Raw genomic sequence first — 20,560 nt, 5'->3', positions numbered from 1 at the left:
AAATCACTTCATATTCTTTACTGCTCACTAGATTTACCATATCTGAGTTGTTGTGTAGAAATATTGGGAAACAACTACAAATGTGCACTTCATTCACTAACTTACAAAAATATCAATTAGAATAATGCATAATGTTGGATATGGAGAACATACAAACCCTTTATTTATTGAATCAAAAATATTGCATTTGCAAACAGCTAAAATTATGTACAAAGCAAACCATAACCTGCTACTTAAGAATGTACAACATGTTTTCTCAACAAAAGAGGAGAAATATAACCTCAGTGGACAATTTAATTTAAAACATGTGTACGCACGTACAACACATAGGACCTTTAGCAAATCAGTAAGTGGAATCAAATAATGGAATGGATTAAGCAAGGAAATCAAACAAAGCAATTATATGATTCAGTTTAAGATTGTGTTCCAAGAGTTTACAAAGTACAAAGAAGAAGAATTATGATGAACATCTTGAACATTTTTTTTTTTTTTAATAGTCTGTAATTTGTCTACTTAACTATGTTTTTTTTAATGTATTGACTTATTAATTTCTTCACTGTTGTGTTACAAACAGAAAACAAAGAAATGGGCTAAAATTGCTATGGTATGGAAAGGGGTATGATTAAATAAGATCTGCTTCTTCCTACTCCTTTGCGGACGTGCTGTAACGAATCAACTGGAACTATGTGAGGCATTACATTGTGTCGTATGCATGTTTGAAATAAACTGAAACTGTTTTGAAATGCTTTGAACCTTGATTTTAGCCGTTTCATTGTATCCAATGCACTGAAACACACACATACACTGATGTTTTCTAGTGGGAAACTACAAGGTGTGACTTCCCTTTTGATTAATAATGTACATACGGCTTCATTTCTCCTCATGATGATTACACAATTTGAATTCACTTTTATCTCACAATTTCATCAGGGCAATGTGATACATTGGTTATGGTTTGAGTTTATTTTCAACATGCATACAATTACAACATAATACATCACAATTTCCAGTTTCTCTTTTCAACATGTTCAAAAAGGAGTAGGAGGAAGCAGAGCTTACTTAATCCTACCCCTTTTTCATTACATAGCAATTGCTAACACTTTTGTTCGCTTCCCGTTCTCAATTTGTTCACAAGATACTCTATAAATAATGACATTCCAAAAAATTAATGAATAATGAATAGGGAAGTAAGATGTACATAATATAGTGAGATTAATTAGTTGATCATGATTCTTCTTCTTTGTTCTTTGTAAACACTTTAAATGTGAACAGATTTTTAAACTGAATCATATTAGTACATTTCTTTACTTAATCCATTCCATAATTTAATCCCATGTACTGCTTTACTAAAGGTTTGAAGTGTTGTATGTACACACAAAAGTGAAATTTTTCTCTGAGGTTATATTTTTCCTCTTTAGTTGATAAGAATGGTTGTGCATTCTCAATGGTAACAGGTTATAGTTTGCTTTGTGCATCATTTTAGCTCTTTGCAAATTCCCTATATCGTGGAATTCCTTTTTTGTATTCAATAAATCGAGGTTTTGAATGTTCTCTATATCCAACATAATGTGTTATCGAACTGACCTCTTTTGTTACATGGTTAGTGAATGAACTGTACTATTTTAGGTATTTCTCCATATTTCTGCACAATAGTTCAGATATGGTAACACTAGTGAACAGTAGTAGAGATTATAATAGCGAACGTCGACAAATTGTGTAAAAGTTTTTATGAGTTTGAACCTATGTCACCAATATCTCTCACTGACTTGATTAGTAAACTGAAAGCTTGCTCTTTTCCCACAGACCCTGTCCCGCCTCTCTTTTTCAATGAGGTTTGGGAAACTATTGGCCCTACTGTGAAGCATACAGTCAACAGCAGCCTGACTTCTGGGGCAGATGTTCAACTTTTGTTAAAAAAGACTAGTCTTGACCTTTCCATCTTATCCAACTACCTACCTATTTTAAGCTCCTATTTGTATCTAGGATTTTAGAGAAAATTGTTTTTGTACAGATACAGCCTTTTTTAAATCACAGTGGCATTTTAGATACTATTCAGTCGGGCTAAAGAGCCTACCACAGCACTCTGAAAGGTTTTTAATGACTTGTTTTTAATGACTGATCCCGGCACTTCAGCCATTGTATTGCTTTTAGACCTGACTGCTGCTTTTCGCACAGTTGACCACACAATTCTTTTATCTCGTTTGGAAGACTTTGTAGGTGTCAGGGTAACTGCTCTGAAGTGGTTCAGGTTTTACCTGTCAGGGAGAAGTTTCTGTGTAAAATTGGGCGACTCAACTTCATCCATCGCCCCCCTTGACTGTGGAGTCCCCCAAGGATCAATTTGTGCAATTTTCAGAAAGCAAGGCAACTTTTACCATTTTCATGCAGCTAACTGCCAAATATATATTTTTAAATGAGCGTAGCCCCCTGGTACCCTTACTTGAGTGCTTATATGACGTCAGGGCCTGGTTGGCTCAGAATTTTTTAAAGCTAAACGAGGAGAAAACTAAACTTGTGCTGCTGGGCAACAGTGATCCCCTGCTTGACTTGGACTTTCTTAAGAACTCTGTACGTTCCACAGCCACTAGCCTCGGAGTCACTATAGACAGTGGTTTTAAATTTGACAATCAAATCAACGCCGTTGTAAAGCAAGTTTTTATCCCCTTCGGCTATAATAAAAGATTAAATCTTTTAAACAATTTGAACAGGCCGTGCACGCTTTTATCTCATCACGTCTGGACTACTGTAACGCACTTAACACTGGAGTAAGTCAAAATGCACTTTCACGTTTACAGTTAGTCCAGAACTCTGCGGCACAACTTTTAACATGAACCAAAAAAAGGGAGCACACCCCGATTCTCGCTTCCCTGCATTGGCTTCCGGTTCGTTTCAGAATTGATTTTAAAATTGTACTATTTATTTTTAAAGCTTCGAATGTACTGGCCCCAAAGTACATCACAGACCTCATCCAAATGTATGCCGCAGCTTTCATGAGTCTTGAGGTCCTCTGTGTCTTTTATTGTTTTATTCTATTTATCGATTTGTTTTAAACTTGTTTTATTTTAAATGGTTTTAATTTGATTACTTTTTATTGTTTATTTGTATCTGCAGCACGCTGGAAACAGGGCGGTTGTTAATAGTGCTACATACTGTAAATAAAGGGGATTGGATTGTATTGAATATGGACACTTTTTTTGTCCAATACTTTTTTTTTTTGCTTTATTCATTATTGATGTATATCTTGCCACCTCATGTTGTATATTTTTTATATGACATTTCCAGTTCATACATTGGCAATGTGGTTCAGCGGGTAGAGGATGGTCGAGAAACTTTGGTTCGGTTCCTGCATCTGCTTTACTAGCCACTGCCATTGTGTCATTTACCCATCTTGCTTCTAGTGCCACTCACACTGGGATAAACGAGCTTACCGCCAACCTTAAATGTATGGGTTTCTCAATGTAAAGCGCTTCAAGACAGTCGTGGAAAAAAACGCTATAAAAATATAATTTAATTTCAGAAGTAATCCACACCAACCAATCGTTGACAGAGTGCTCCTTAAAGGGGCCATATTATGTAAAAAACAACTTTTCTTACTTGTAGTTACCTGTTTTTATGTATTTTGGATCTGCACCTACTCAGTGGCCTAGTGGTTAGAGTGTCCACCCTGAGATCGGTAGGTTGTCAGTTCAAACCCTGGCCGAGTCATACCAGAGACTATAAAAATGGGACCCATTAAATCCCTGCTTGGTATTCAGCATCAAGGGTTGGAATTGGGGGTTAAATCACCAAAAATGATTCCCGGGCGTGACCACCGCTGCTCCCCGCTGCTTCCTTCACCTCCCAGGGGGTGAACAAGGGGATAGGTCAAATGCAGAGGACAAATTTTGCCACACCTAGTGTGTGCGTGACAAACATTGGTACTTTATCTTTAACTTTACTTTAACATATGTCCCGAAAATTAGAAATCAAACCATGGAGGCATTGCGGAAATTTTTATGAAATAATCTTGCCTTCCTTCATACTTCCTCCAAACTCGTCATATTGTGACATCATTGATTGGGAAAAATGTAACCGGATTATTCACATATTGTATAAATGTACCCAGAGTGCCAAGCGCACGTCCGCCATTTTAGTCCTTGCTGGAGTTATTAAGCTACTTATTTTTCGCTATCTTCCTCTTGTGGGGCAGACTGTCTTGTACATGCACATGCATCCTCTGCTGTTGTCAAAAAAAATGTTTTATTATTTTTGTTTTGTAGGTTAAAGTGTTTAATACTGTATATTGTGCTCCTGAGTTATTGTTGCTGATGAATTTGAATGTATTAATAGTTATTGAGTTTATTAATTTAAATTTTTCAGTATTAAATGGTTCAAGCCGGTCCAAAAAGTTTTATAGTTTAAATAAAGTTAGATTTTTTTTTCCGGCAAGTTGATGCACTTTAAATCTTTTCTGTCACAGACTAAAAAACGATGTTAATAAAGTTATTCTTTGTTGTAAGTTGATTTATACCGGTCTTTTTCAAATAGTGGGGCGGAGCCATGTTTTTTGCCTTACTAGAATATGACAGAGCGTACGTAGCGTTTGGCTTCACTCACTACGTTTTCATGCACTAAATTAGTCTGATTTCTCAATTTAAAAAAAAAATTTCACACATACATGTGAAGTCCCAGTGTCTATTGGTCTTACGCCATGCGCCTCCCGTACATTTTAGCGCGGACAACTGAATGACTTTTCCGGTTGACCTATGACGTCACATTAGGATTTGCGGATCCTTACAACTTGTTTCAACTGAGGTTTGCTGCAACATTGGCACAGATTGCAAATATCATGTCTCTAATGGCTCTGCGGATGTTAAATATCAGACAGCATAAAGAAATTATCTTGGATTGCACTACAAACATGACACTACTGCCAAGAATGCATTGGGTGGATGCAAAGACAGGCAGCAGATGACTTTTTTCAAAATCATTTTCGGACGAAAATCATGGTAACAAAACTTTTGAATGTCTCAAAGTTACTAGGCCACTTACTCTGTGGCCTAGTGGTTAGAGTGTCCGCCCTGAGATCAGTAGGTTGCGAGTTCAAACCCCGGCCGAGTCATACCAAAGACTATACAAATGGCACCCATTACCTCCCTGCTTGGCACTCAGCATCAAGGGTTGGAATTGGGGGTTAAATCACCAAAAATCATTCCTGGGCGCTGCCACCGCTGCTGCTCACTGCTCCCCTCACCTCCAAAGGGGGTGATCCAGAGTGATGGGTCAAATGCAGAAAATAATTTCGCCACTTAAGTGTGTGTGACAATCATCGGTAATTTAACTTTAACTTTAAAGTTCATTGAAAAGGTTCTGTGGATTGATGGAAGGAGTTTTAAATCCAAAGGAAAAGACCATTTGTGCCCCGACTGATGTCCAGAGAAAGGTTGCTATCGTTCTGGACTATCTTGCCCGTTGTGCGGAAAGTTAATCAGTTTGGAGTGGACAAATGCAGCGTTAAGAGGTTTGTCTTAATATACCTGCTTCATTAACTTTCATCTCATTCGTATGCACTTCTAAAACGTCTGGGTTTTTTCAAATTGTGAAGCAAATAAACAGTCTCCTCTTCATAACTATTGTTGCTACATTTTTATTGAAAGGTATCTGCTTCTGGGTTGTATCCCGCACGTTAAGACTTGCGCATGCGCGATACGAAGAGTCCTCTACCGCCGCACACACCCCCTCGAGAAAACTGGTTTCTAATCGCATAATCCAGGTGTGTTCGTCTGATTTTTCAAAAACCAAACACGATCAGATTAAAGTGTTTCCATGTGTTGTATGGGGCTTAATTAGAGTCAAACTATTTGAGAAATTGGACTAATTTAGTGCTAAGTTAGGAGGCAAGAAAAGTGTGTTGTTTTCTTTGCTGTTAATGAGGATACAATGTTATGCAAACGTGTACTTATAATAGTTATTGGCCAAATGATACTATTTATAGTCGCGGTGGAGAGTGGGGGGGGCGCAAAATATGTCGTTGTTCCTAAGTGGGCATAACAGGAAAATAACTGAGAAGCACTGATCGAACCTGACAAACCTGATGTTCTGTTTCACACATAATTTAGAAATGAAATGAGTTTGGAAAAGGTGTTCTGGTTCTGAATGTAGTGCCAGTCTGAAAAGCCGCCAGTGTTTCTGGAGCCCATCAGGAATAAAGTGATGACATTGTTTTTATAAAGAAAATTATATACTCTGAAGTGCAGCTCTATGCTCTTCTTCATCTGGGTTTTCAAGACCGATTGAAAAAAAACATAACAAGGGTTAGAAGACTTCATCAGAATTCAGCGTTTGACATGTTGAAACGAAAACATTCCTTCCTATCTCTTGAAAGGACGCTGATAAGCCTGACATTGCATATCTGTAATCTTCTTGTTAACGCAGCTGGCTGTCAAGAGTCTAATGTACCTGGGACGGTATAGCTCGGTTGGTAGAGCGGCCGTGCCAGCAACTTGAGGGTTGCAGGTTCGATCCCCGCTTCCGCCATCCTAGTCACTGCCGTTGTGTCCTTGGGCAAGACACTTTACCCACCTGCTCCCAGTGCCACCCACACTGGTTTAAATGTAACTTAGATATGTAAAGCGCTCTGAGTCACTTGAGAAAAAGCGCTATATAAATGTAATTCACTTCACTACCCACTTTCAGTTTCAATTTGACAACAATCAGACAAAAAGATTAATGTTTTGAGGCATTAACAGATAGTAGGGAAAATAGATAACTTACAGAAGTTGATATCTTGGAAGATGTTTTGCTCTAAAACAGGGGAGAAATAAACCCAAGGACATATGTAACCAACCCATTCTCAACAAAAGTAGCACAATAGTATCGGTAGAATGACCTGAACTCACTGGTGGAATGGGATGAGCCAATATCTCGTCAATGGCTGCATACAGCTCCTCAGACTGCTGCCGGAGTTCAGCAGGCGAGCACATCTGAATTGGCACACAAAAGCATTGACGTCCGCGTGCATTTATGTGGAATTTATGGTAAAAATGTCAAGTGATGCGTGCACCTCAGCGTGGGTGTCTTTGTCACCCCACTCACTCGTCACGACTCCTTTCAAAGTCTCCCCTCTTTCCACCTGTTCGTCTATCACCTGTGAATATAAAGCATGGTGAGTAGCTTCAAATGTTTTTTTTTTGTTTTTTGTTGTTGTTTTTTTTCATTTATTTATTTATTTCAGGCAATGACATAAAAAATACAAAGTTGACAACACATAATAATATAAATTAATATAGTGCAAAAGGTAATGTTTAGTATGTAATGCATGATTGATTTCCATTTCCGTCTCACATGTCACTCCTGCACAATTATTATTCATGCACTCTGCATTGCTATCCGCCAGTTACGTCCAGTTGGATGGTGATTTATGATTTTGCATCTATAGGTCGCCCAAACTGATTTACAATAAAACCACTGGCCAAGTCAGGGGCCTATGAAGGCACCAAGACAAGGTGGCTTCGAAGAAGACCTGGCCAGAAAGCATCTCCATTTAAGAAAGCGTTTAGTGTTGTTTTTTATTTGTTATGTATTGTATATATTATATAACAATATAATATAATGTAATAATATAATATATCAGTATACATTATATACTGTATATATAATATGTAAATATTACAATATATTGCTACTAGGGTACATTTTTATTCTACTCTATACCTGCATTATCCTTTCCATCCTTACCCTTACTGTCTGGAACAATTTCACTTGTGGATCAATAAAATGTGTCTAAGTCTAAGTCTATGTCTAAGTCTAAGTTCATGTGCTCCAGACTTTAAGTAAATAATTTGGATCCAAGCAATAAACATGACAATTATAGCTACAATAACTTTCCTGTCTCAGAGGTCCTACAATAGTGTATTTGGAAGTGATTTGTCCAAAATCTAGCCGTAATGCTAAAATTTAAACAGTTTAAAAACCCTACTTAAGCCTTACTCGGAAAGTGTTTTTTTGTGTGTCTGTGGCTTTAATGCTAATGAGCTGTTTGTTCATACCTGTCTCTGACAGAGTGTGTGTCTCCAATTAGTGCTATTGTGTACTTAATCTGCTTTGCCATATGTCATACAACAACGTAACATTAACGAGTGGGACAGGAGGACACAAATGTTAGCAAAACCAGCATAGCTATGCTAGCTACACCGCTAATGTTGCGGTCTTATTTTAACAGCAACATCATGCAAGGTTATATGTAACAGAGGCCAGTCAAGTTGTATGTTGGTAAACCTCACTCCCTGTCAACCTTGAGAGCAGTGCTGGTTGCCAGTTTGAGAGCTTAGGCTCCGTTGCTAGCACGCTCATCTCTCATGCCGGACGACCGAGATTTGAGTCCCAGGCGGAAAGAAAAGCAGCGATTGAATCATTGCTTCCAGAAAGCTATGTATAGGGGGAATGGCCTTCTCTCTTCACTGTTAGTCTTATTTGGTGAATTCCAGAGAACCAGCTTCCTCTACAGTAGACTTTTGAGTTTGGTCTTTTTATTTTGTCAGAGTTAAAGGAGAGCTCTGCTGTTTTTATGGATCTTCTGCAAAAAAGAGAATCTATTGATGACAGCACTCCATTGTCTTTAAGAATCTGCTGCAAAAATGTGAGTCATCAGTTGAATAGCCCAAATGATGAAAAGGAGGGGACCTAAAATGGAACCTTGAGGAACACCACTAGTAGGGATGATACTCGAAACCGGTTTTCCCGGTTGTTTGATAAGAAAAGAACCGAGTCCTCGGACTCGAATCCCTTTTTAAGAACCGGTACCTGTTATCGAGACCACTATAGTAAAGGAAAAGAGTTGATTATTTATTCGAATCCCGTCCCGACCAGAAATGCTCCGTGGGACATCACAAGAATTGACGTCATGTAGCTCAGTCATTAGGCGCAGATAGCGAAAGCAGGAAAACAATGGACGGGAAAAAGCGCTCCAAGGTGTAATAAAGTTCAAAACAAAAGCTATAATCCATCGAATAACTTTACTGAGAGATTTTAGCAGGGTAAGACACATGACGAACACTTTTACGACCAACCGGAAACATAGCAACCAGGCTAGCAACGCACCTCCTTTACGGCAGCTGTCGCAACGTTCTTAAGACAACCGCAGCACATACATATATATACAACACATCTCCCTTTTTTAACTTTTGTTTTTCTTTCCTTGTAAACAAAACAAAATCACACTGTAGATGTGTTGTCTGTCTAATTATAAATAATGCAGACGAGGCGTGTTGGCTGAGTTCTTGACGTTTACTTTCACAGCGTGGCAACATGCAACACTTTTCGGGGCTACCGCGCATGCTCGTAACTCCCGTTGCATGCTGGGTAGTGTAGTTGTTATAATCTCCAGCTCATAACATTTTTCCCCCTATAAAGAAATAATGTTAACTCAATAAAGTGTATTTCTTTTTTTAGCTTTAACTTTTCATTTTTTAGCTTTGTAACCACATTTGCAAACAACTTTTCTCTTCATAGAATTTTCTTTCAATAAAGAAATAAAGTGCAAAAATGTCAAAGCATCATAACAAACAGTTATGTCAAATAGCAGCAGAAGTGCACTTTTTGGAGAGCTGTATTATTTTCAGTTTTGTGCCCAAGGGACTGATTTTATTTAACACTATATTATTATTTATACACCTATAGTGATCACAGAGACAGCTTGTTTTTGTGTTACTGTATATATTTGTTTCTCTGAAAAATCCCACTTAATATACTTTGGGTAACAACAGTCAATATTTATTATTTTTTTTTATTTTTTTAGGTGGGTAACAGTCAATATTTATTTATTTATTACATTTTATTTTTTTATTATATAATAAAAGTGAGCTTTTGTTAAACCAAATATTGTGTGTTTTTTTCCATATACAACAACCTATCTGGACTCGATAAGAGAATCGATAAGGAATCGGTTCGATAAGAGGATTCGATAATAGGCTCGAACTCGATAATTCCTTATCAAACATCATCCCTAACCACTAGTATAACTAAATAAGTTGAAATAACTGCTGACTGCATCTGAAGTAAACAAGCAACAGCAACACTTTAGTTACATACATTACATTATGAAAACATTTAATGTAACTACCAAAAAAGAGAGGATCTATAGGGGAACTGCAATCTTTTGGGAATTTTGCCTATCGTTAAACATCATTATGAAAGACATGACGACGGATTACTTTTTTAAAAATGCATTCTAACTCATAAATAAAGGTAGATAAAAGAGATCTTAGTGGGACATGGTTTTTAGGAACACTATGTCCCACTAAGATGCCACATTGCAGAACAACCCACAGCATAACCAGACGCTTTCAAGGAATTACAGACTAATAAGTGAGTGTACCTGTTGATCCAAAAGTAGGGTGTTTGTGGGAATTGCAGCAAGCGATTTGTAGTTGGACGTAATCTTGTGAGGCTTTGGTATGCAGAGAGACAGAGAGAGAAAATGAATTAAATCAGTTTTACCATACAGTTGCTTTAAGCATGTCATTTATTCCAGAATGTTTTATCGCTCACTGCCCCACTAAACCTTGCAGTCATTTAGTCAAAAGCCAATTACTGAAGATGGTAAGTTTTTTGTATACAATAAATATTCAAAATTACAGAATAATAACAAGCGAAATACAGCTACTCCATGATCACCTGAATTGCCAAATGCCCATTCGTGTTTCTGGAAATGTATTAAGAAATAAAAACATCGTAACGGAAAAAAAAAATCATAAATATATGCATCCGTTTGTCTCTTGAGCCTTGTTAGACAAATGCTGATTTTAAACATACTTATTTAGAATACAAAATGTATATCTTATCTCTTGACAGTCGCCCCAGGGAGACTGGAGTGATGGAGCTCTATGTGACACAGGACAAAGGAAAAGTACATAATTATAATAGCTGTGTACGTGTGGATGGAGAGCAGTTTTGCAAAAAAACATTCCATTATGTGAATTAAGGACTATATGAATATGCCCGGGGGTTGTTATGTCCCAGAATAAGGGGTGACGTCAGAGTAATATTGATTGAAATCTTAGTACAGTGACTGCTTTGAGGTCCCTCCCTAAACAGCCACACATATGGTGCGGAGGTATTGTTCTTGAGAACAATATTTAAAGCAACCTACAGAAAAATAAGAAGTAGATTCGAATTCTCATTTCTAAAAAGCCGTGTTCACACTGACAGTCCAATATCAGATCTAAACCACACATGGAGGTGGTTTGGGATTAAGTGGGATTAAAATTAGATTTCTACAGATGCATGTGTCTCTTGAATGGTTTGCAACCATACAAGCACAACACATGTCATGGAAAAGACAAACTGCCGATGGAATTTGCATAATTGGCCATGACGCATGTGCATATAATTTGTTTAGATGGCGTGGGTGATGGAAAGTGAGCAAAACATGAAAAGAAAAACAAATGTTCAGAGAAGCAAATTCAATTTGTAATGTTGCTTCCTTTTTGTGGTTTTTGTTTCAAAAGCGAGACAGATCCGCCTTTGAGGGCTTTCAGATGTGGAGGAAGGGCTGTTTGTTGAGAAGAGCTATATATGCAATTAAGTTAGTTTTCAAAAGTCTCCAATCAGACAGCCAAAAGTCAAAAGACTTGTCGCTAGTCACTTTTTGAAAAAGACAATCTAGAAGGGCGTGACCACTCGCTAAATTAAAAAGGCAATAAATTGGCAGTATTCTAGTGTGAGGTGTGCTAAGAAGCCGAGTTACAATGCCATCTACTGTTACAAAGTTGTAATGGCAAGCAACATCCATCCATCCATTTCCTACCGCTTATTCCCTTCGGGGTCGCGGGGGGCGCTGGAGCCTATCTCAGCTACAATCGGGCGGAAGGCGGGGTACACAAGCAACATTCTCATTTATAATGTGTTTATGAGCGTGAACAAACGTGTAGATCCAAGTTTAAATGTATATGTGGTAGGCCGCCACAAATAAATAAATCCATTGGAAACACTGTTTGTGCTCAAAATGCTCATATAATACAATCATCAAATGTATAAAATAATTAGACAATTGATAAAATACTTTTGACCAAAGACTTGCCAAGTGCTGCCAATGGCTCCGCAGCGACTTTTTGCATAAGAACGGCCGTGTTTTTCTACAAATACTGCTCCAATTTTACATAAAAGTGCTTGACAGTGATCTCAAAATATGTACCAAATTTCAGCCAAACACCTTAAAGCAGGGGTCCCCATTGGGGTAAAACAATTTGGCTGGGGGCCGCGCTATATATATATATATATATATATATATATATATATATATATATATATATATATATATATATATATATATATATATATATATATATATATATATATATATATTATATGTAAATGTGTGTGTGTGTGTGTATATATGTATATGTATATGTAAATGTGTACGTGTGTGTATATATGTATATGTCTATGTATATGTATATGTCCATGTGTATATATATATGTATATGTGTATATATGTGTATATATTATATGTAAATGTGTGTGTGTGTGTGTATATATGTATATATCTATGTATATGTCCATATATGTGTATATATACAGTATGTATATGTGTATATATGTATATGTGTCTATATGTGTATATATATATATATATATATATATATATATATATATATATATATCTATATATATATATATATATATATATAGATATATATATATATATATATAGATATATATATATATATATATATATATATATATATATATATACATATATATATATATATATATATATATATATATATATATATATATATATATATATATATATATATATATATATATTCATACATATATATTCCTCACGCACTAATTGACTTAAAGAGCGCACTTGCTGCATGTCATGTTATCGATGGTAAAATGCATGTTTAGACAATATGATTTGCCTGAGTGGCTAGGAGACGGTAGAAAATGGACTAGTAAGGACAAATTTAAAAAAATAATAATAATACAAAAAAAATATATATATATACATTTTTTTTGTTTGTTTTTTTGTTTTTGTTTTGTTTTTTAACTTGGGACTTTCCGCGGGCTGGATTTTGAACGCTGGGGGGCCGTATCTGGCCCGCGGGCCGTAGTTTGGGGACCCCTGCCTTAAAGTAACAATGAGGTTGTTTAGTGCGAGGTATTTGGATCTTAGTAAATCAGGCCCTTAGTGTGACAACGGCCCTATCTTTATCTAAAAAGAAAAGATATAATGTGTATAGTAACGCAAAACCAACATTTTGGACGGTCAGAAAAAAAAAAATATTGCTGCTTGAGGATTTACAGGGCAGATTAAAATAAATTCAATTGATCGGTTGGCGCATGATAACATGAACAAGCAGTAAATGAGAGTGTCTCTGTAGTGATGCCCCGTTTAGTACACGCAGAATTCTCATCTAATAAGGCGGTCTGCGGCGCTTTACAATTGCACGTGCAGTCTTAGTAAATCGTCTACTAATAATACACGCTATTTTACAGATTGCAGACGCTGTTTAGCGCGAGGTATTCGTATCTTAGTAAATCAGGTCCTTAGTGTGACAACGGCCCTATCTTTATCTAAAAAGAAACGATGTAATGTGTATAGTAACGCAAAACCAACATTTTGGACGGTCAGGAAAAAAAATATATTAGACATATCGTCTATTCAGCAACATCATTTTAATAATGTTATTGCTGCTAGAGGACTTACAGGGCAGATTAAAATAAATTCAATTGATCGGTTGGCGAATGATAACATGAACGTGCTGTAAATGAGAGTGTCTCTGTAGTGATGCGCACGTTATTTTACAGATTGCAGACGCTGTTTAGCGCGGGGTATTTGTATCTTAGTAAATCACGTCCTTAGCGTGACAACGGCCCTATCTTTATCTAAAAACAAAAGATGTAATGTGTCTTTCTGCAGTCATTTACTTCTTTTAAAGTATCAAAAAATAATTTTGTGTGCATTGATCTCTGTAAATTGTTGCGGCCGGTGAGTGTGACTTTGAGCGTGTTCAATAATATCTTCAGTTTGAAGTGGTGCACGTGGCAAACAGTGTGGCTACCTTTCTTTTTTTACCCTCCCTGTCACCGCAGTCCGATATTCTACTCCCCGGCCTCGGGGAAGGCGTAGAGCGCAGGGAGAAGGAAGGAGATGGCGTGCGCTCTCGAACTAGTGTGGCGGGAGAGGGCGTCGGCGTGGGAGAGCTGATGGGCGAGGGCCATTCGGAAAAAGCGACGGGTGTGTAACGGGAAGACGTCAGATTGTGCACTTTAGGGAAACCTTGTGGTGAGGTGGGAGAGAGAGGAGGCAGAGGTGATGCGGCGTAGCCGGCTGAATGGGAACGATGTGACGTAGCGGACAGGGAGGGGCATGGAGGAGGGGATCGCAGTCGCTCAGAAAGCCAGCGAAGCTTTGACAGAGAGGAATTTGGCGGTCTGCTCCGGATGTTTGCTGGGTGATGAAAAGGTGTTGGAGGAGGGATTGATTTTTCGAGGTTCGGGTCTTTTATGCTCCTGAGATACGTGTGGGCAATGCTGGCCTTCAATTCGGGAGGCTTTGCCACAGAGTGCTGCAATGAGCATGAACGTTGTGGTGGTTCTATTTGCAGAGTAGTGCTTTTCATTGGCGGCGGTGAAATAACCTGCTCCCATCTTGGCACGCTTCTACGCTCAAAGCATCTTTTAAGTGGCGTGTGAGGCCTGCTGTGCTCATTAGGCAGCTCAGGCGGGGGGGCGATAAGAGGCCTACTAGGCTCCCTGTTAGCACAAGTCTGACTATCGATGGATGAGGATGAAGAGAAGCGAGTTGAAAACTCCAGGGGAATGGAGGCAACACTGGAAGCTGCTGAGCATGCCTTGCAGAAAGTGAGGGTCACAGGGTTAACAGGCCAGCAGGGGGTGTAAGGCCTATGCAGGGAAGCAGACAGAACGGGCAAACGGCCTTTCCTCAGGATGGCTGTCAGAAGGGAGAGTCTGGTAAGAGGAGGCCGGTGCCGGGGAGGAGGAGACTGTGGACGGACAGAAGAAACCAGGCTGTCGCAGGAGGAGAAACAGGACTGAGGGATGTGAACCAGACTGGAGCCTGGGGCAAGGTTGTGCTTTCGCATTTGAACCACAGAGGGGGAGAACATGCCAGACCGGACTGAGGAACAGGGGGAAACAGTGCGACTGAAAGAGGCAGGAGAGCCGAGAGAGAAAAGCCAGTTCCTGTCTTTATCCCAGCTGTCTGAGAGGACGGACTCTCTGGATGAAGCCGGCGTGGGGAACACGTGCGCCGAGAATGCGGGGCTTGTCGTTCTGTGAGCCAACCCAGACGGCTTATCGCTAGAGAAACCCGAGCTAACCTCAACACGTCCAGAGGAATCGTGACCCCACTGCCAGGAAAGGCCCCTGGGTTTACTAGCAGTTGTTTCCATGGAGGTAGAGCCGCCGTGTTTGGGTGTATTTTCAGACTGGCCACTGAGTGACGCGGAGGTTTGGGAGAGGCTCGCAGGGTCCAAAGCAGGCTGCAGCTGACGAAAAAAGTGGTTGGAGATTTTGTTTAGTTCGGATTGAGAGCTCATTTTTATATCAAATTCAGACAAAGTTGGTTCAACTATTGACTTCATTTACATCTCATTACAAAAGAAAGTACTATGACATGTTGAACGGGAAACTGCTCTTTCTCCACTCATAATTAAACTGTCAAATCTACAGTTTAATTTAACTTCATGGATTGTATTAAATAGAAAGTCTAAATACACCTGAGCAAAACTGACAGAGCTCACATACCTCAATGTTTGTCTTGCCTTCGATTCTTGCTTCTCCCTCCACCGACTCTTTGATATAGACAATCTCCGCTTTTAAAATCTCCCCGCCATACATGATCTTGGCGGTTGTCTTCTCATGGGACCCCCTTATGTTCTGACAGGAGAAAGGCAAAGCGGAACCGTGAGAGTGAAACATGAGAGTGAAACATGAGAGAACCCGAGGTGAAATTGAGCTGGGGGTCGGGGGGGTGCTTGGTGTCGGCACACCACATGTCAAGATATATAATTCACATGTACACACACGTCATGCTGACACTGATGCACGCTGCTCTTAGCGTGCATAAGTAAGTATGAAGACTAAATGCAAGCATCACTAGGGGCATTTGTGTCAATTCATTAAAATCGACAACCAAACAAAATTGTTACCAAGCAAATGTAACGACATTCATTTGTTGGTTTACGTGTTGGAGGCAACAAATACATAATCCGGCACCTCAGCATTAAAGTGATATGTTGGGGGTGGTTGCAGAATGTCACTATCCAGTCAACCACTTTAATTTTGACAATTTGTTTACAAAAGTTGCCAAGTAAACACCAATCTTTTCTGGCTTACTATTCAATGCCGCAAAGCACACCGTTTAAAAACGGCGACAGCTGATAGTTTTTACGACTCGTGTAGAAGGTTAGCATTCCCTTCAAGCCAAGATGCTGAAGATAATCATGAATATGTTCCATGTTTCACGACCTCCGAGGAAACAGCGATCCACTTCAGGGGAACTTTGGGTTTCACATACCAGGGCTATTTTTATCAAAAATGTGTAAGTCTGACAAAAGAAATGGAGTAACCACTGCAGAGGACCCTACTTCTTAGAAGGAAGAAGGATATGACCTTTGCACAACAACAAGAAACTAAAAGACCACATTGCTGTTAGGCGCTAGTTAATAAACAGCTGGAGCTAACTAGTTAACGTCTAGCTAGTTCTCCAAACAACGACAAAAAAGAAGCCTTCACTTTCCTTAGATCAGTGGTTCTTAACCTTGTTGGAGGTACCGAACCCCATTAGTTTCATATGTACATTCACCGAACCCTCCTTTAGTGAAAAATAAAATGTTGTTTATTTTCAAATTCAAGACAAGGTTATAGGTTTTTGGTAACACTTTAGTATGGGGAACATATTCTAAGTAACAAAGACTTAATTTAGAGTTATTTGGTTAGGGTTAGGTTAGGGCCAGGGTTAGAGGGTTAGGGTTATAATAAGGCCATGTCGAATAAGGCATTAATAAGTACTTAATAATGACTAGTTAAGAGCCAATATGTTACTAATTTGCATGTTAATAAGCAACTAATTAATGGTGAATATGTTCCCCATGTTAAAGTTTTACCATGTTTTTTTACTGGTGCCCAAACAGACCCGTGCATGAACATCACCTTGTTCAAAGAACAAAACCAACACAGTGCATAAGCTCACAACAAATTACACACCTGTAAATCAGTGTGACTTCTGCTGTTGCCGTATCCGTAATACGCCGATAGGGAGAAGTTTGTATTTACACGATGAGTCGGGTGTGTTTTGACCTCCGCCGAACCCCTGAGGCTGACTCACCGAACCCCTAGGGTTCGATCGAACCCCGGTTAAGAACCACTGCCTTAGATCCAAGTTGTATTTTGTTTTTGCAGCAACTATAAAAAAGTGGTATTTTTTTCTAAAGCTGAATTTTTATAAAATTTTAATACATTTATAAATAAAAAAGGCACTTGGAGAGTGCTGACCTCCACCAGGCCGTACATCCCAATAGTAAAAAATCCTGTCAAAAATGTCAAAATGTGTCCATAATTTATTTTGCTATCTAAAGCAGAATGAAATAAACTGAGTGAAGCCTCTTGTAAGTTATCCGCCCTCGGGAACGTTTGCTTACTCATACACAGAAGGAGTGGCTCATGACGTAAACATAGCAGAACGCAGTAGAAATTAGCTCCAAAATGTGATGACTTCGTCCTTATCCCATTACGAACATTTCCTGAAAGTTTGAAGAAAATCAACCCATACAATGTTGACATGGCTACGGCGGAATGAAAGAAACTGAGCAAACCCTCTTGTCCGTCTCTATGTTCGTATCTGCAGGGCCGATAACATACGCACACAGAGAAGTTGAAACGCGCATTATTACCGCTAGGTAACATAGTAGAAATGATCCAGATCAGCCTCAAAATATCATCAATTATTGCTAATCCTTCTTTGAGAATTGCTTTTAATGTTTATTATTTTATTGTTGATTGTTTGACTGCTTTGTTTTTTGTTCAGCATCTTGAAAAGTGCTTTATAAATTAAACTTATTATTATTATTATTTATTTCGGACATTTCTTAAGTTTTATCAACTTTAATTACTTTAACGTTATAATTCTGTTACAAACAGACATGCCTTGGCTTTCTACACAACAGGCTTGCTATATTCAATGGGGTTTTTTTTTTCATTTAAAATGTATGAATTGGTATAGTAATTATATTTGTTTGTATTATTTTATTTTATTTTATTGTTGCCCTAATATTGCTTTGTAAAAAAAAATTACCTGCTGTTTTGAGTAACTTTTTAAAGTTATGCTGATAACCAAATAATTACATACACACATGAAAATATAATTAAATTAAACCAAATGCATTCCTATTGAGGACTCTTATTTCAATGTTGTACGGTATACCAGTAGTAGTATAGTACCGCGATACTAATAATCATATTCGGTACTATACTGCCTCTAAAAAGTTCCGGTGCCCCCCTCATTCCTTTTCTACTACTTGTCTTTAATAATTTAGACAATAATAGAATGGAAAATTACCCAATATGTTACTGCATACATCAGAAGCTAATTTAGGAGCCTTTGTTTGCTTACTTACTAATAAAATACAAGTTGTCTAGTATGTTCACTATTTTATTTAAGGAAAATATTGCAGTAAGAAACATATGTTTAATGTACCGTAAAATGTTTTGTTAAAATAAAGCCAATAATGCAATTTTTTTTGTGGTCCCCTTTATTTAGAAAAGTATCGAAAAGTATATACCGGTACCGGTACCAAAATATTGGTATCGGGGCAACACTAACAAGACCTATTTTAAATTAGGAGACAATATCATGACAAAAATGTACTGTGAGCTGAGATGCAGTTCAAGTTAAAATGACTGAATTGATTCAAGATGGTGGCTAACCAGTAATAGTGTCATGTAATGAAACGCATGATTTCCCTCTGTGTCTGGGTTGGTTAACACATATTTTCATATTGACAAACTTCTCTCATTCAGTTTTAATCCATTCGTTTCATTTTCATGTATTTAAAGCAACATTGCTACAGTGATTGAGTAAGTGAAGTGTATGAACTAGAAAAACGACAACAGCTGCTATTTAATTGAAAATCTGGATGCAACTATAATACCACAATATGATGTCAAGGATTAATAAAAATGCAAAATGATTTTATATTTTAGGGACGTATATTTTCTCTCTCTTCTTGGCATCCCCTGCCTGCTGCACGTGACATTCATCATGTCTGACATGGACTCTTACATGCATGCTAATTAGAGCCCTATATATAGGCATGAATCTATACCAGAACGACAACCCTCCATTTGTCAAATCAATGACACAAGTTGCAGTGCTGGGTTTTTTTCCCCACACACAATAATAGAACAAATGTCAGGCTGCAATAGTTTCCCTGTCACCCTGTCTTTATAAGCCTTTTTTTTTTGGTCGCTGCTCTGCATATACAGCACTGACACAGAATGACAACAAAGTTGACCTGTCAAGGTTTTCTATTCATCCATCTATCCATCCATTTCCTACCGCTTGTCCCTTTGGGGGACACGGGGGGTGCTGGAGCCTATCTCAATTTTCTATTCAGAGCCGTAATAATTACTTTTTGTAAGGGTATTCCATTATGTTAGGTCGGGGGCCAGCAACCCGCGGCCCTAGAGCCGCCCAAGTGGCTCCCTGGACCTCTTTCAGAGATGTGTGAAAATGGAAAAAGATGAAGAAAAAAAAAAGTTTTGTGTTAATATATTTTCTGTATAAAAACAAACATTACACAAACCCTCCTAATTGTTAGAAATCCCACTGTTTATTTTATACATGCTTCACTTATGAGAGGATTTGGCAAGCACCGTTTTGTCCTACTAATTTCAGCGATCCTTCAACTCACCGTAGTTTGTTTACATGTACAACTTTCGCCGATGTTGCCACAGAAAGACGTGTTTTATGCCACTCTTTGTTTGTCTCATTTTGTCCATCAAACGTTTTATGCTGTGCGTGAATGCACAAAGGTAAGCTATATTATTGACTTGTTGGAGTGTTAATCAGGCATATTTGGTCAGTGCATGACAGCAAGCTAATTGATGCTAACATGCTATTTAGGCTAGCTGTATGTACATATTGCATCATTATGCCTCGTTTGTAGGTATATTTGAGCTCATTTAATTTCCTTTTGTAGTAGAATTTCTGACCTTTTGACCTATATTTCTTGTCTTTTAAGAATGTCCGCTCATTTTCAATACTCTTGTATTTTTGTGCCATTGAATGGACCAGCTGTGGGACAAAAGTGAATATTAAGTCGTGCCAACCTGTCTATAGAATGTGTTGACTGTCTACAGAATTCGAGTTGTTATGGAACAGATAGGAAAAGCAAAACAAGACATTGACGCATTTGATAAGGAACGATGACGCACAACAGACATATAAAAAATGGGAGAAGACCGGAACTCGGGGGTGATTTTGGCTTGTGTGTGTCTTGTTGGCTCCGGAGTAACTTGTGGTTTGTCTGCACGACCAACTCAATTC

At 38.3% G+C, this 20,560-nt stretch overlaps 1 protein-coding gene across 1 annotated transcript in view; it reads right to left on the bottom strand.

The window, feature by feature from the left end:
* The window catches only part of mlip (muscular LMNA-interacting protein), a 98,037-nt gene that overhangs the window by 27,121 nt on the left and 50,356 nt on the right, over positions 1 to 20,560 (bottom strand). Inside the window, exons 4-9 of the mRNA XM_062059621.1 lie at positions 15,760 to 15,891; positions 14,052 to 15,500; positions 10,355 to 10,426; positions 7,043 to 7,126; positions 6,879 to 6,962; positions 6,754 to 6,783 (exon numbers count right to left, since the gene is read on the bottom strand). Coding sequence (XP_061915605.1) covers positions 6,754 to 6,783; positions 6,879 to 6,962; positions 7,043 to 7,126; positions 10,355 to 10,426; positions 14,052 to 15,500; positions 15,760 to 15,891 — 1,851 coding nt within the window. The remainder of the gene's footprint in view (positions 1 to 6,753; positions 6,784 to 6,878; positions 6,963 to 7,042; positions 7,127 to 10,354; positions 10,427 to 14,051; positions 15,501 to 15,759; positions 15,892 to 20,560) is intronic.

Source organism: Entelurus aequoreus, linkage group LG09 (assembly GCF_033978785.1).
Source record: "Entelurus aequoreus isolate RoL-2023_Sb linkage group LG09, RoL_Eaeq_v1.1, whole genome shotgun sequence".
NCBI lineage: Eukaryota > Metazoa > Chordata > Actinopteri > Syngnathiformes > Syngnathidae > Entelurus > Entelurus aequoreus.
The sequence above is the reverse complement of the archived record's forward strand: the minus strand, read 5'-3'. Positions and strand labels throughout refer to the sequence as shown.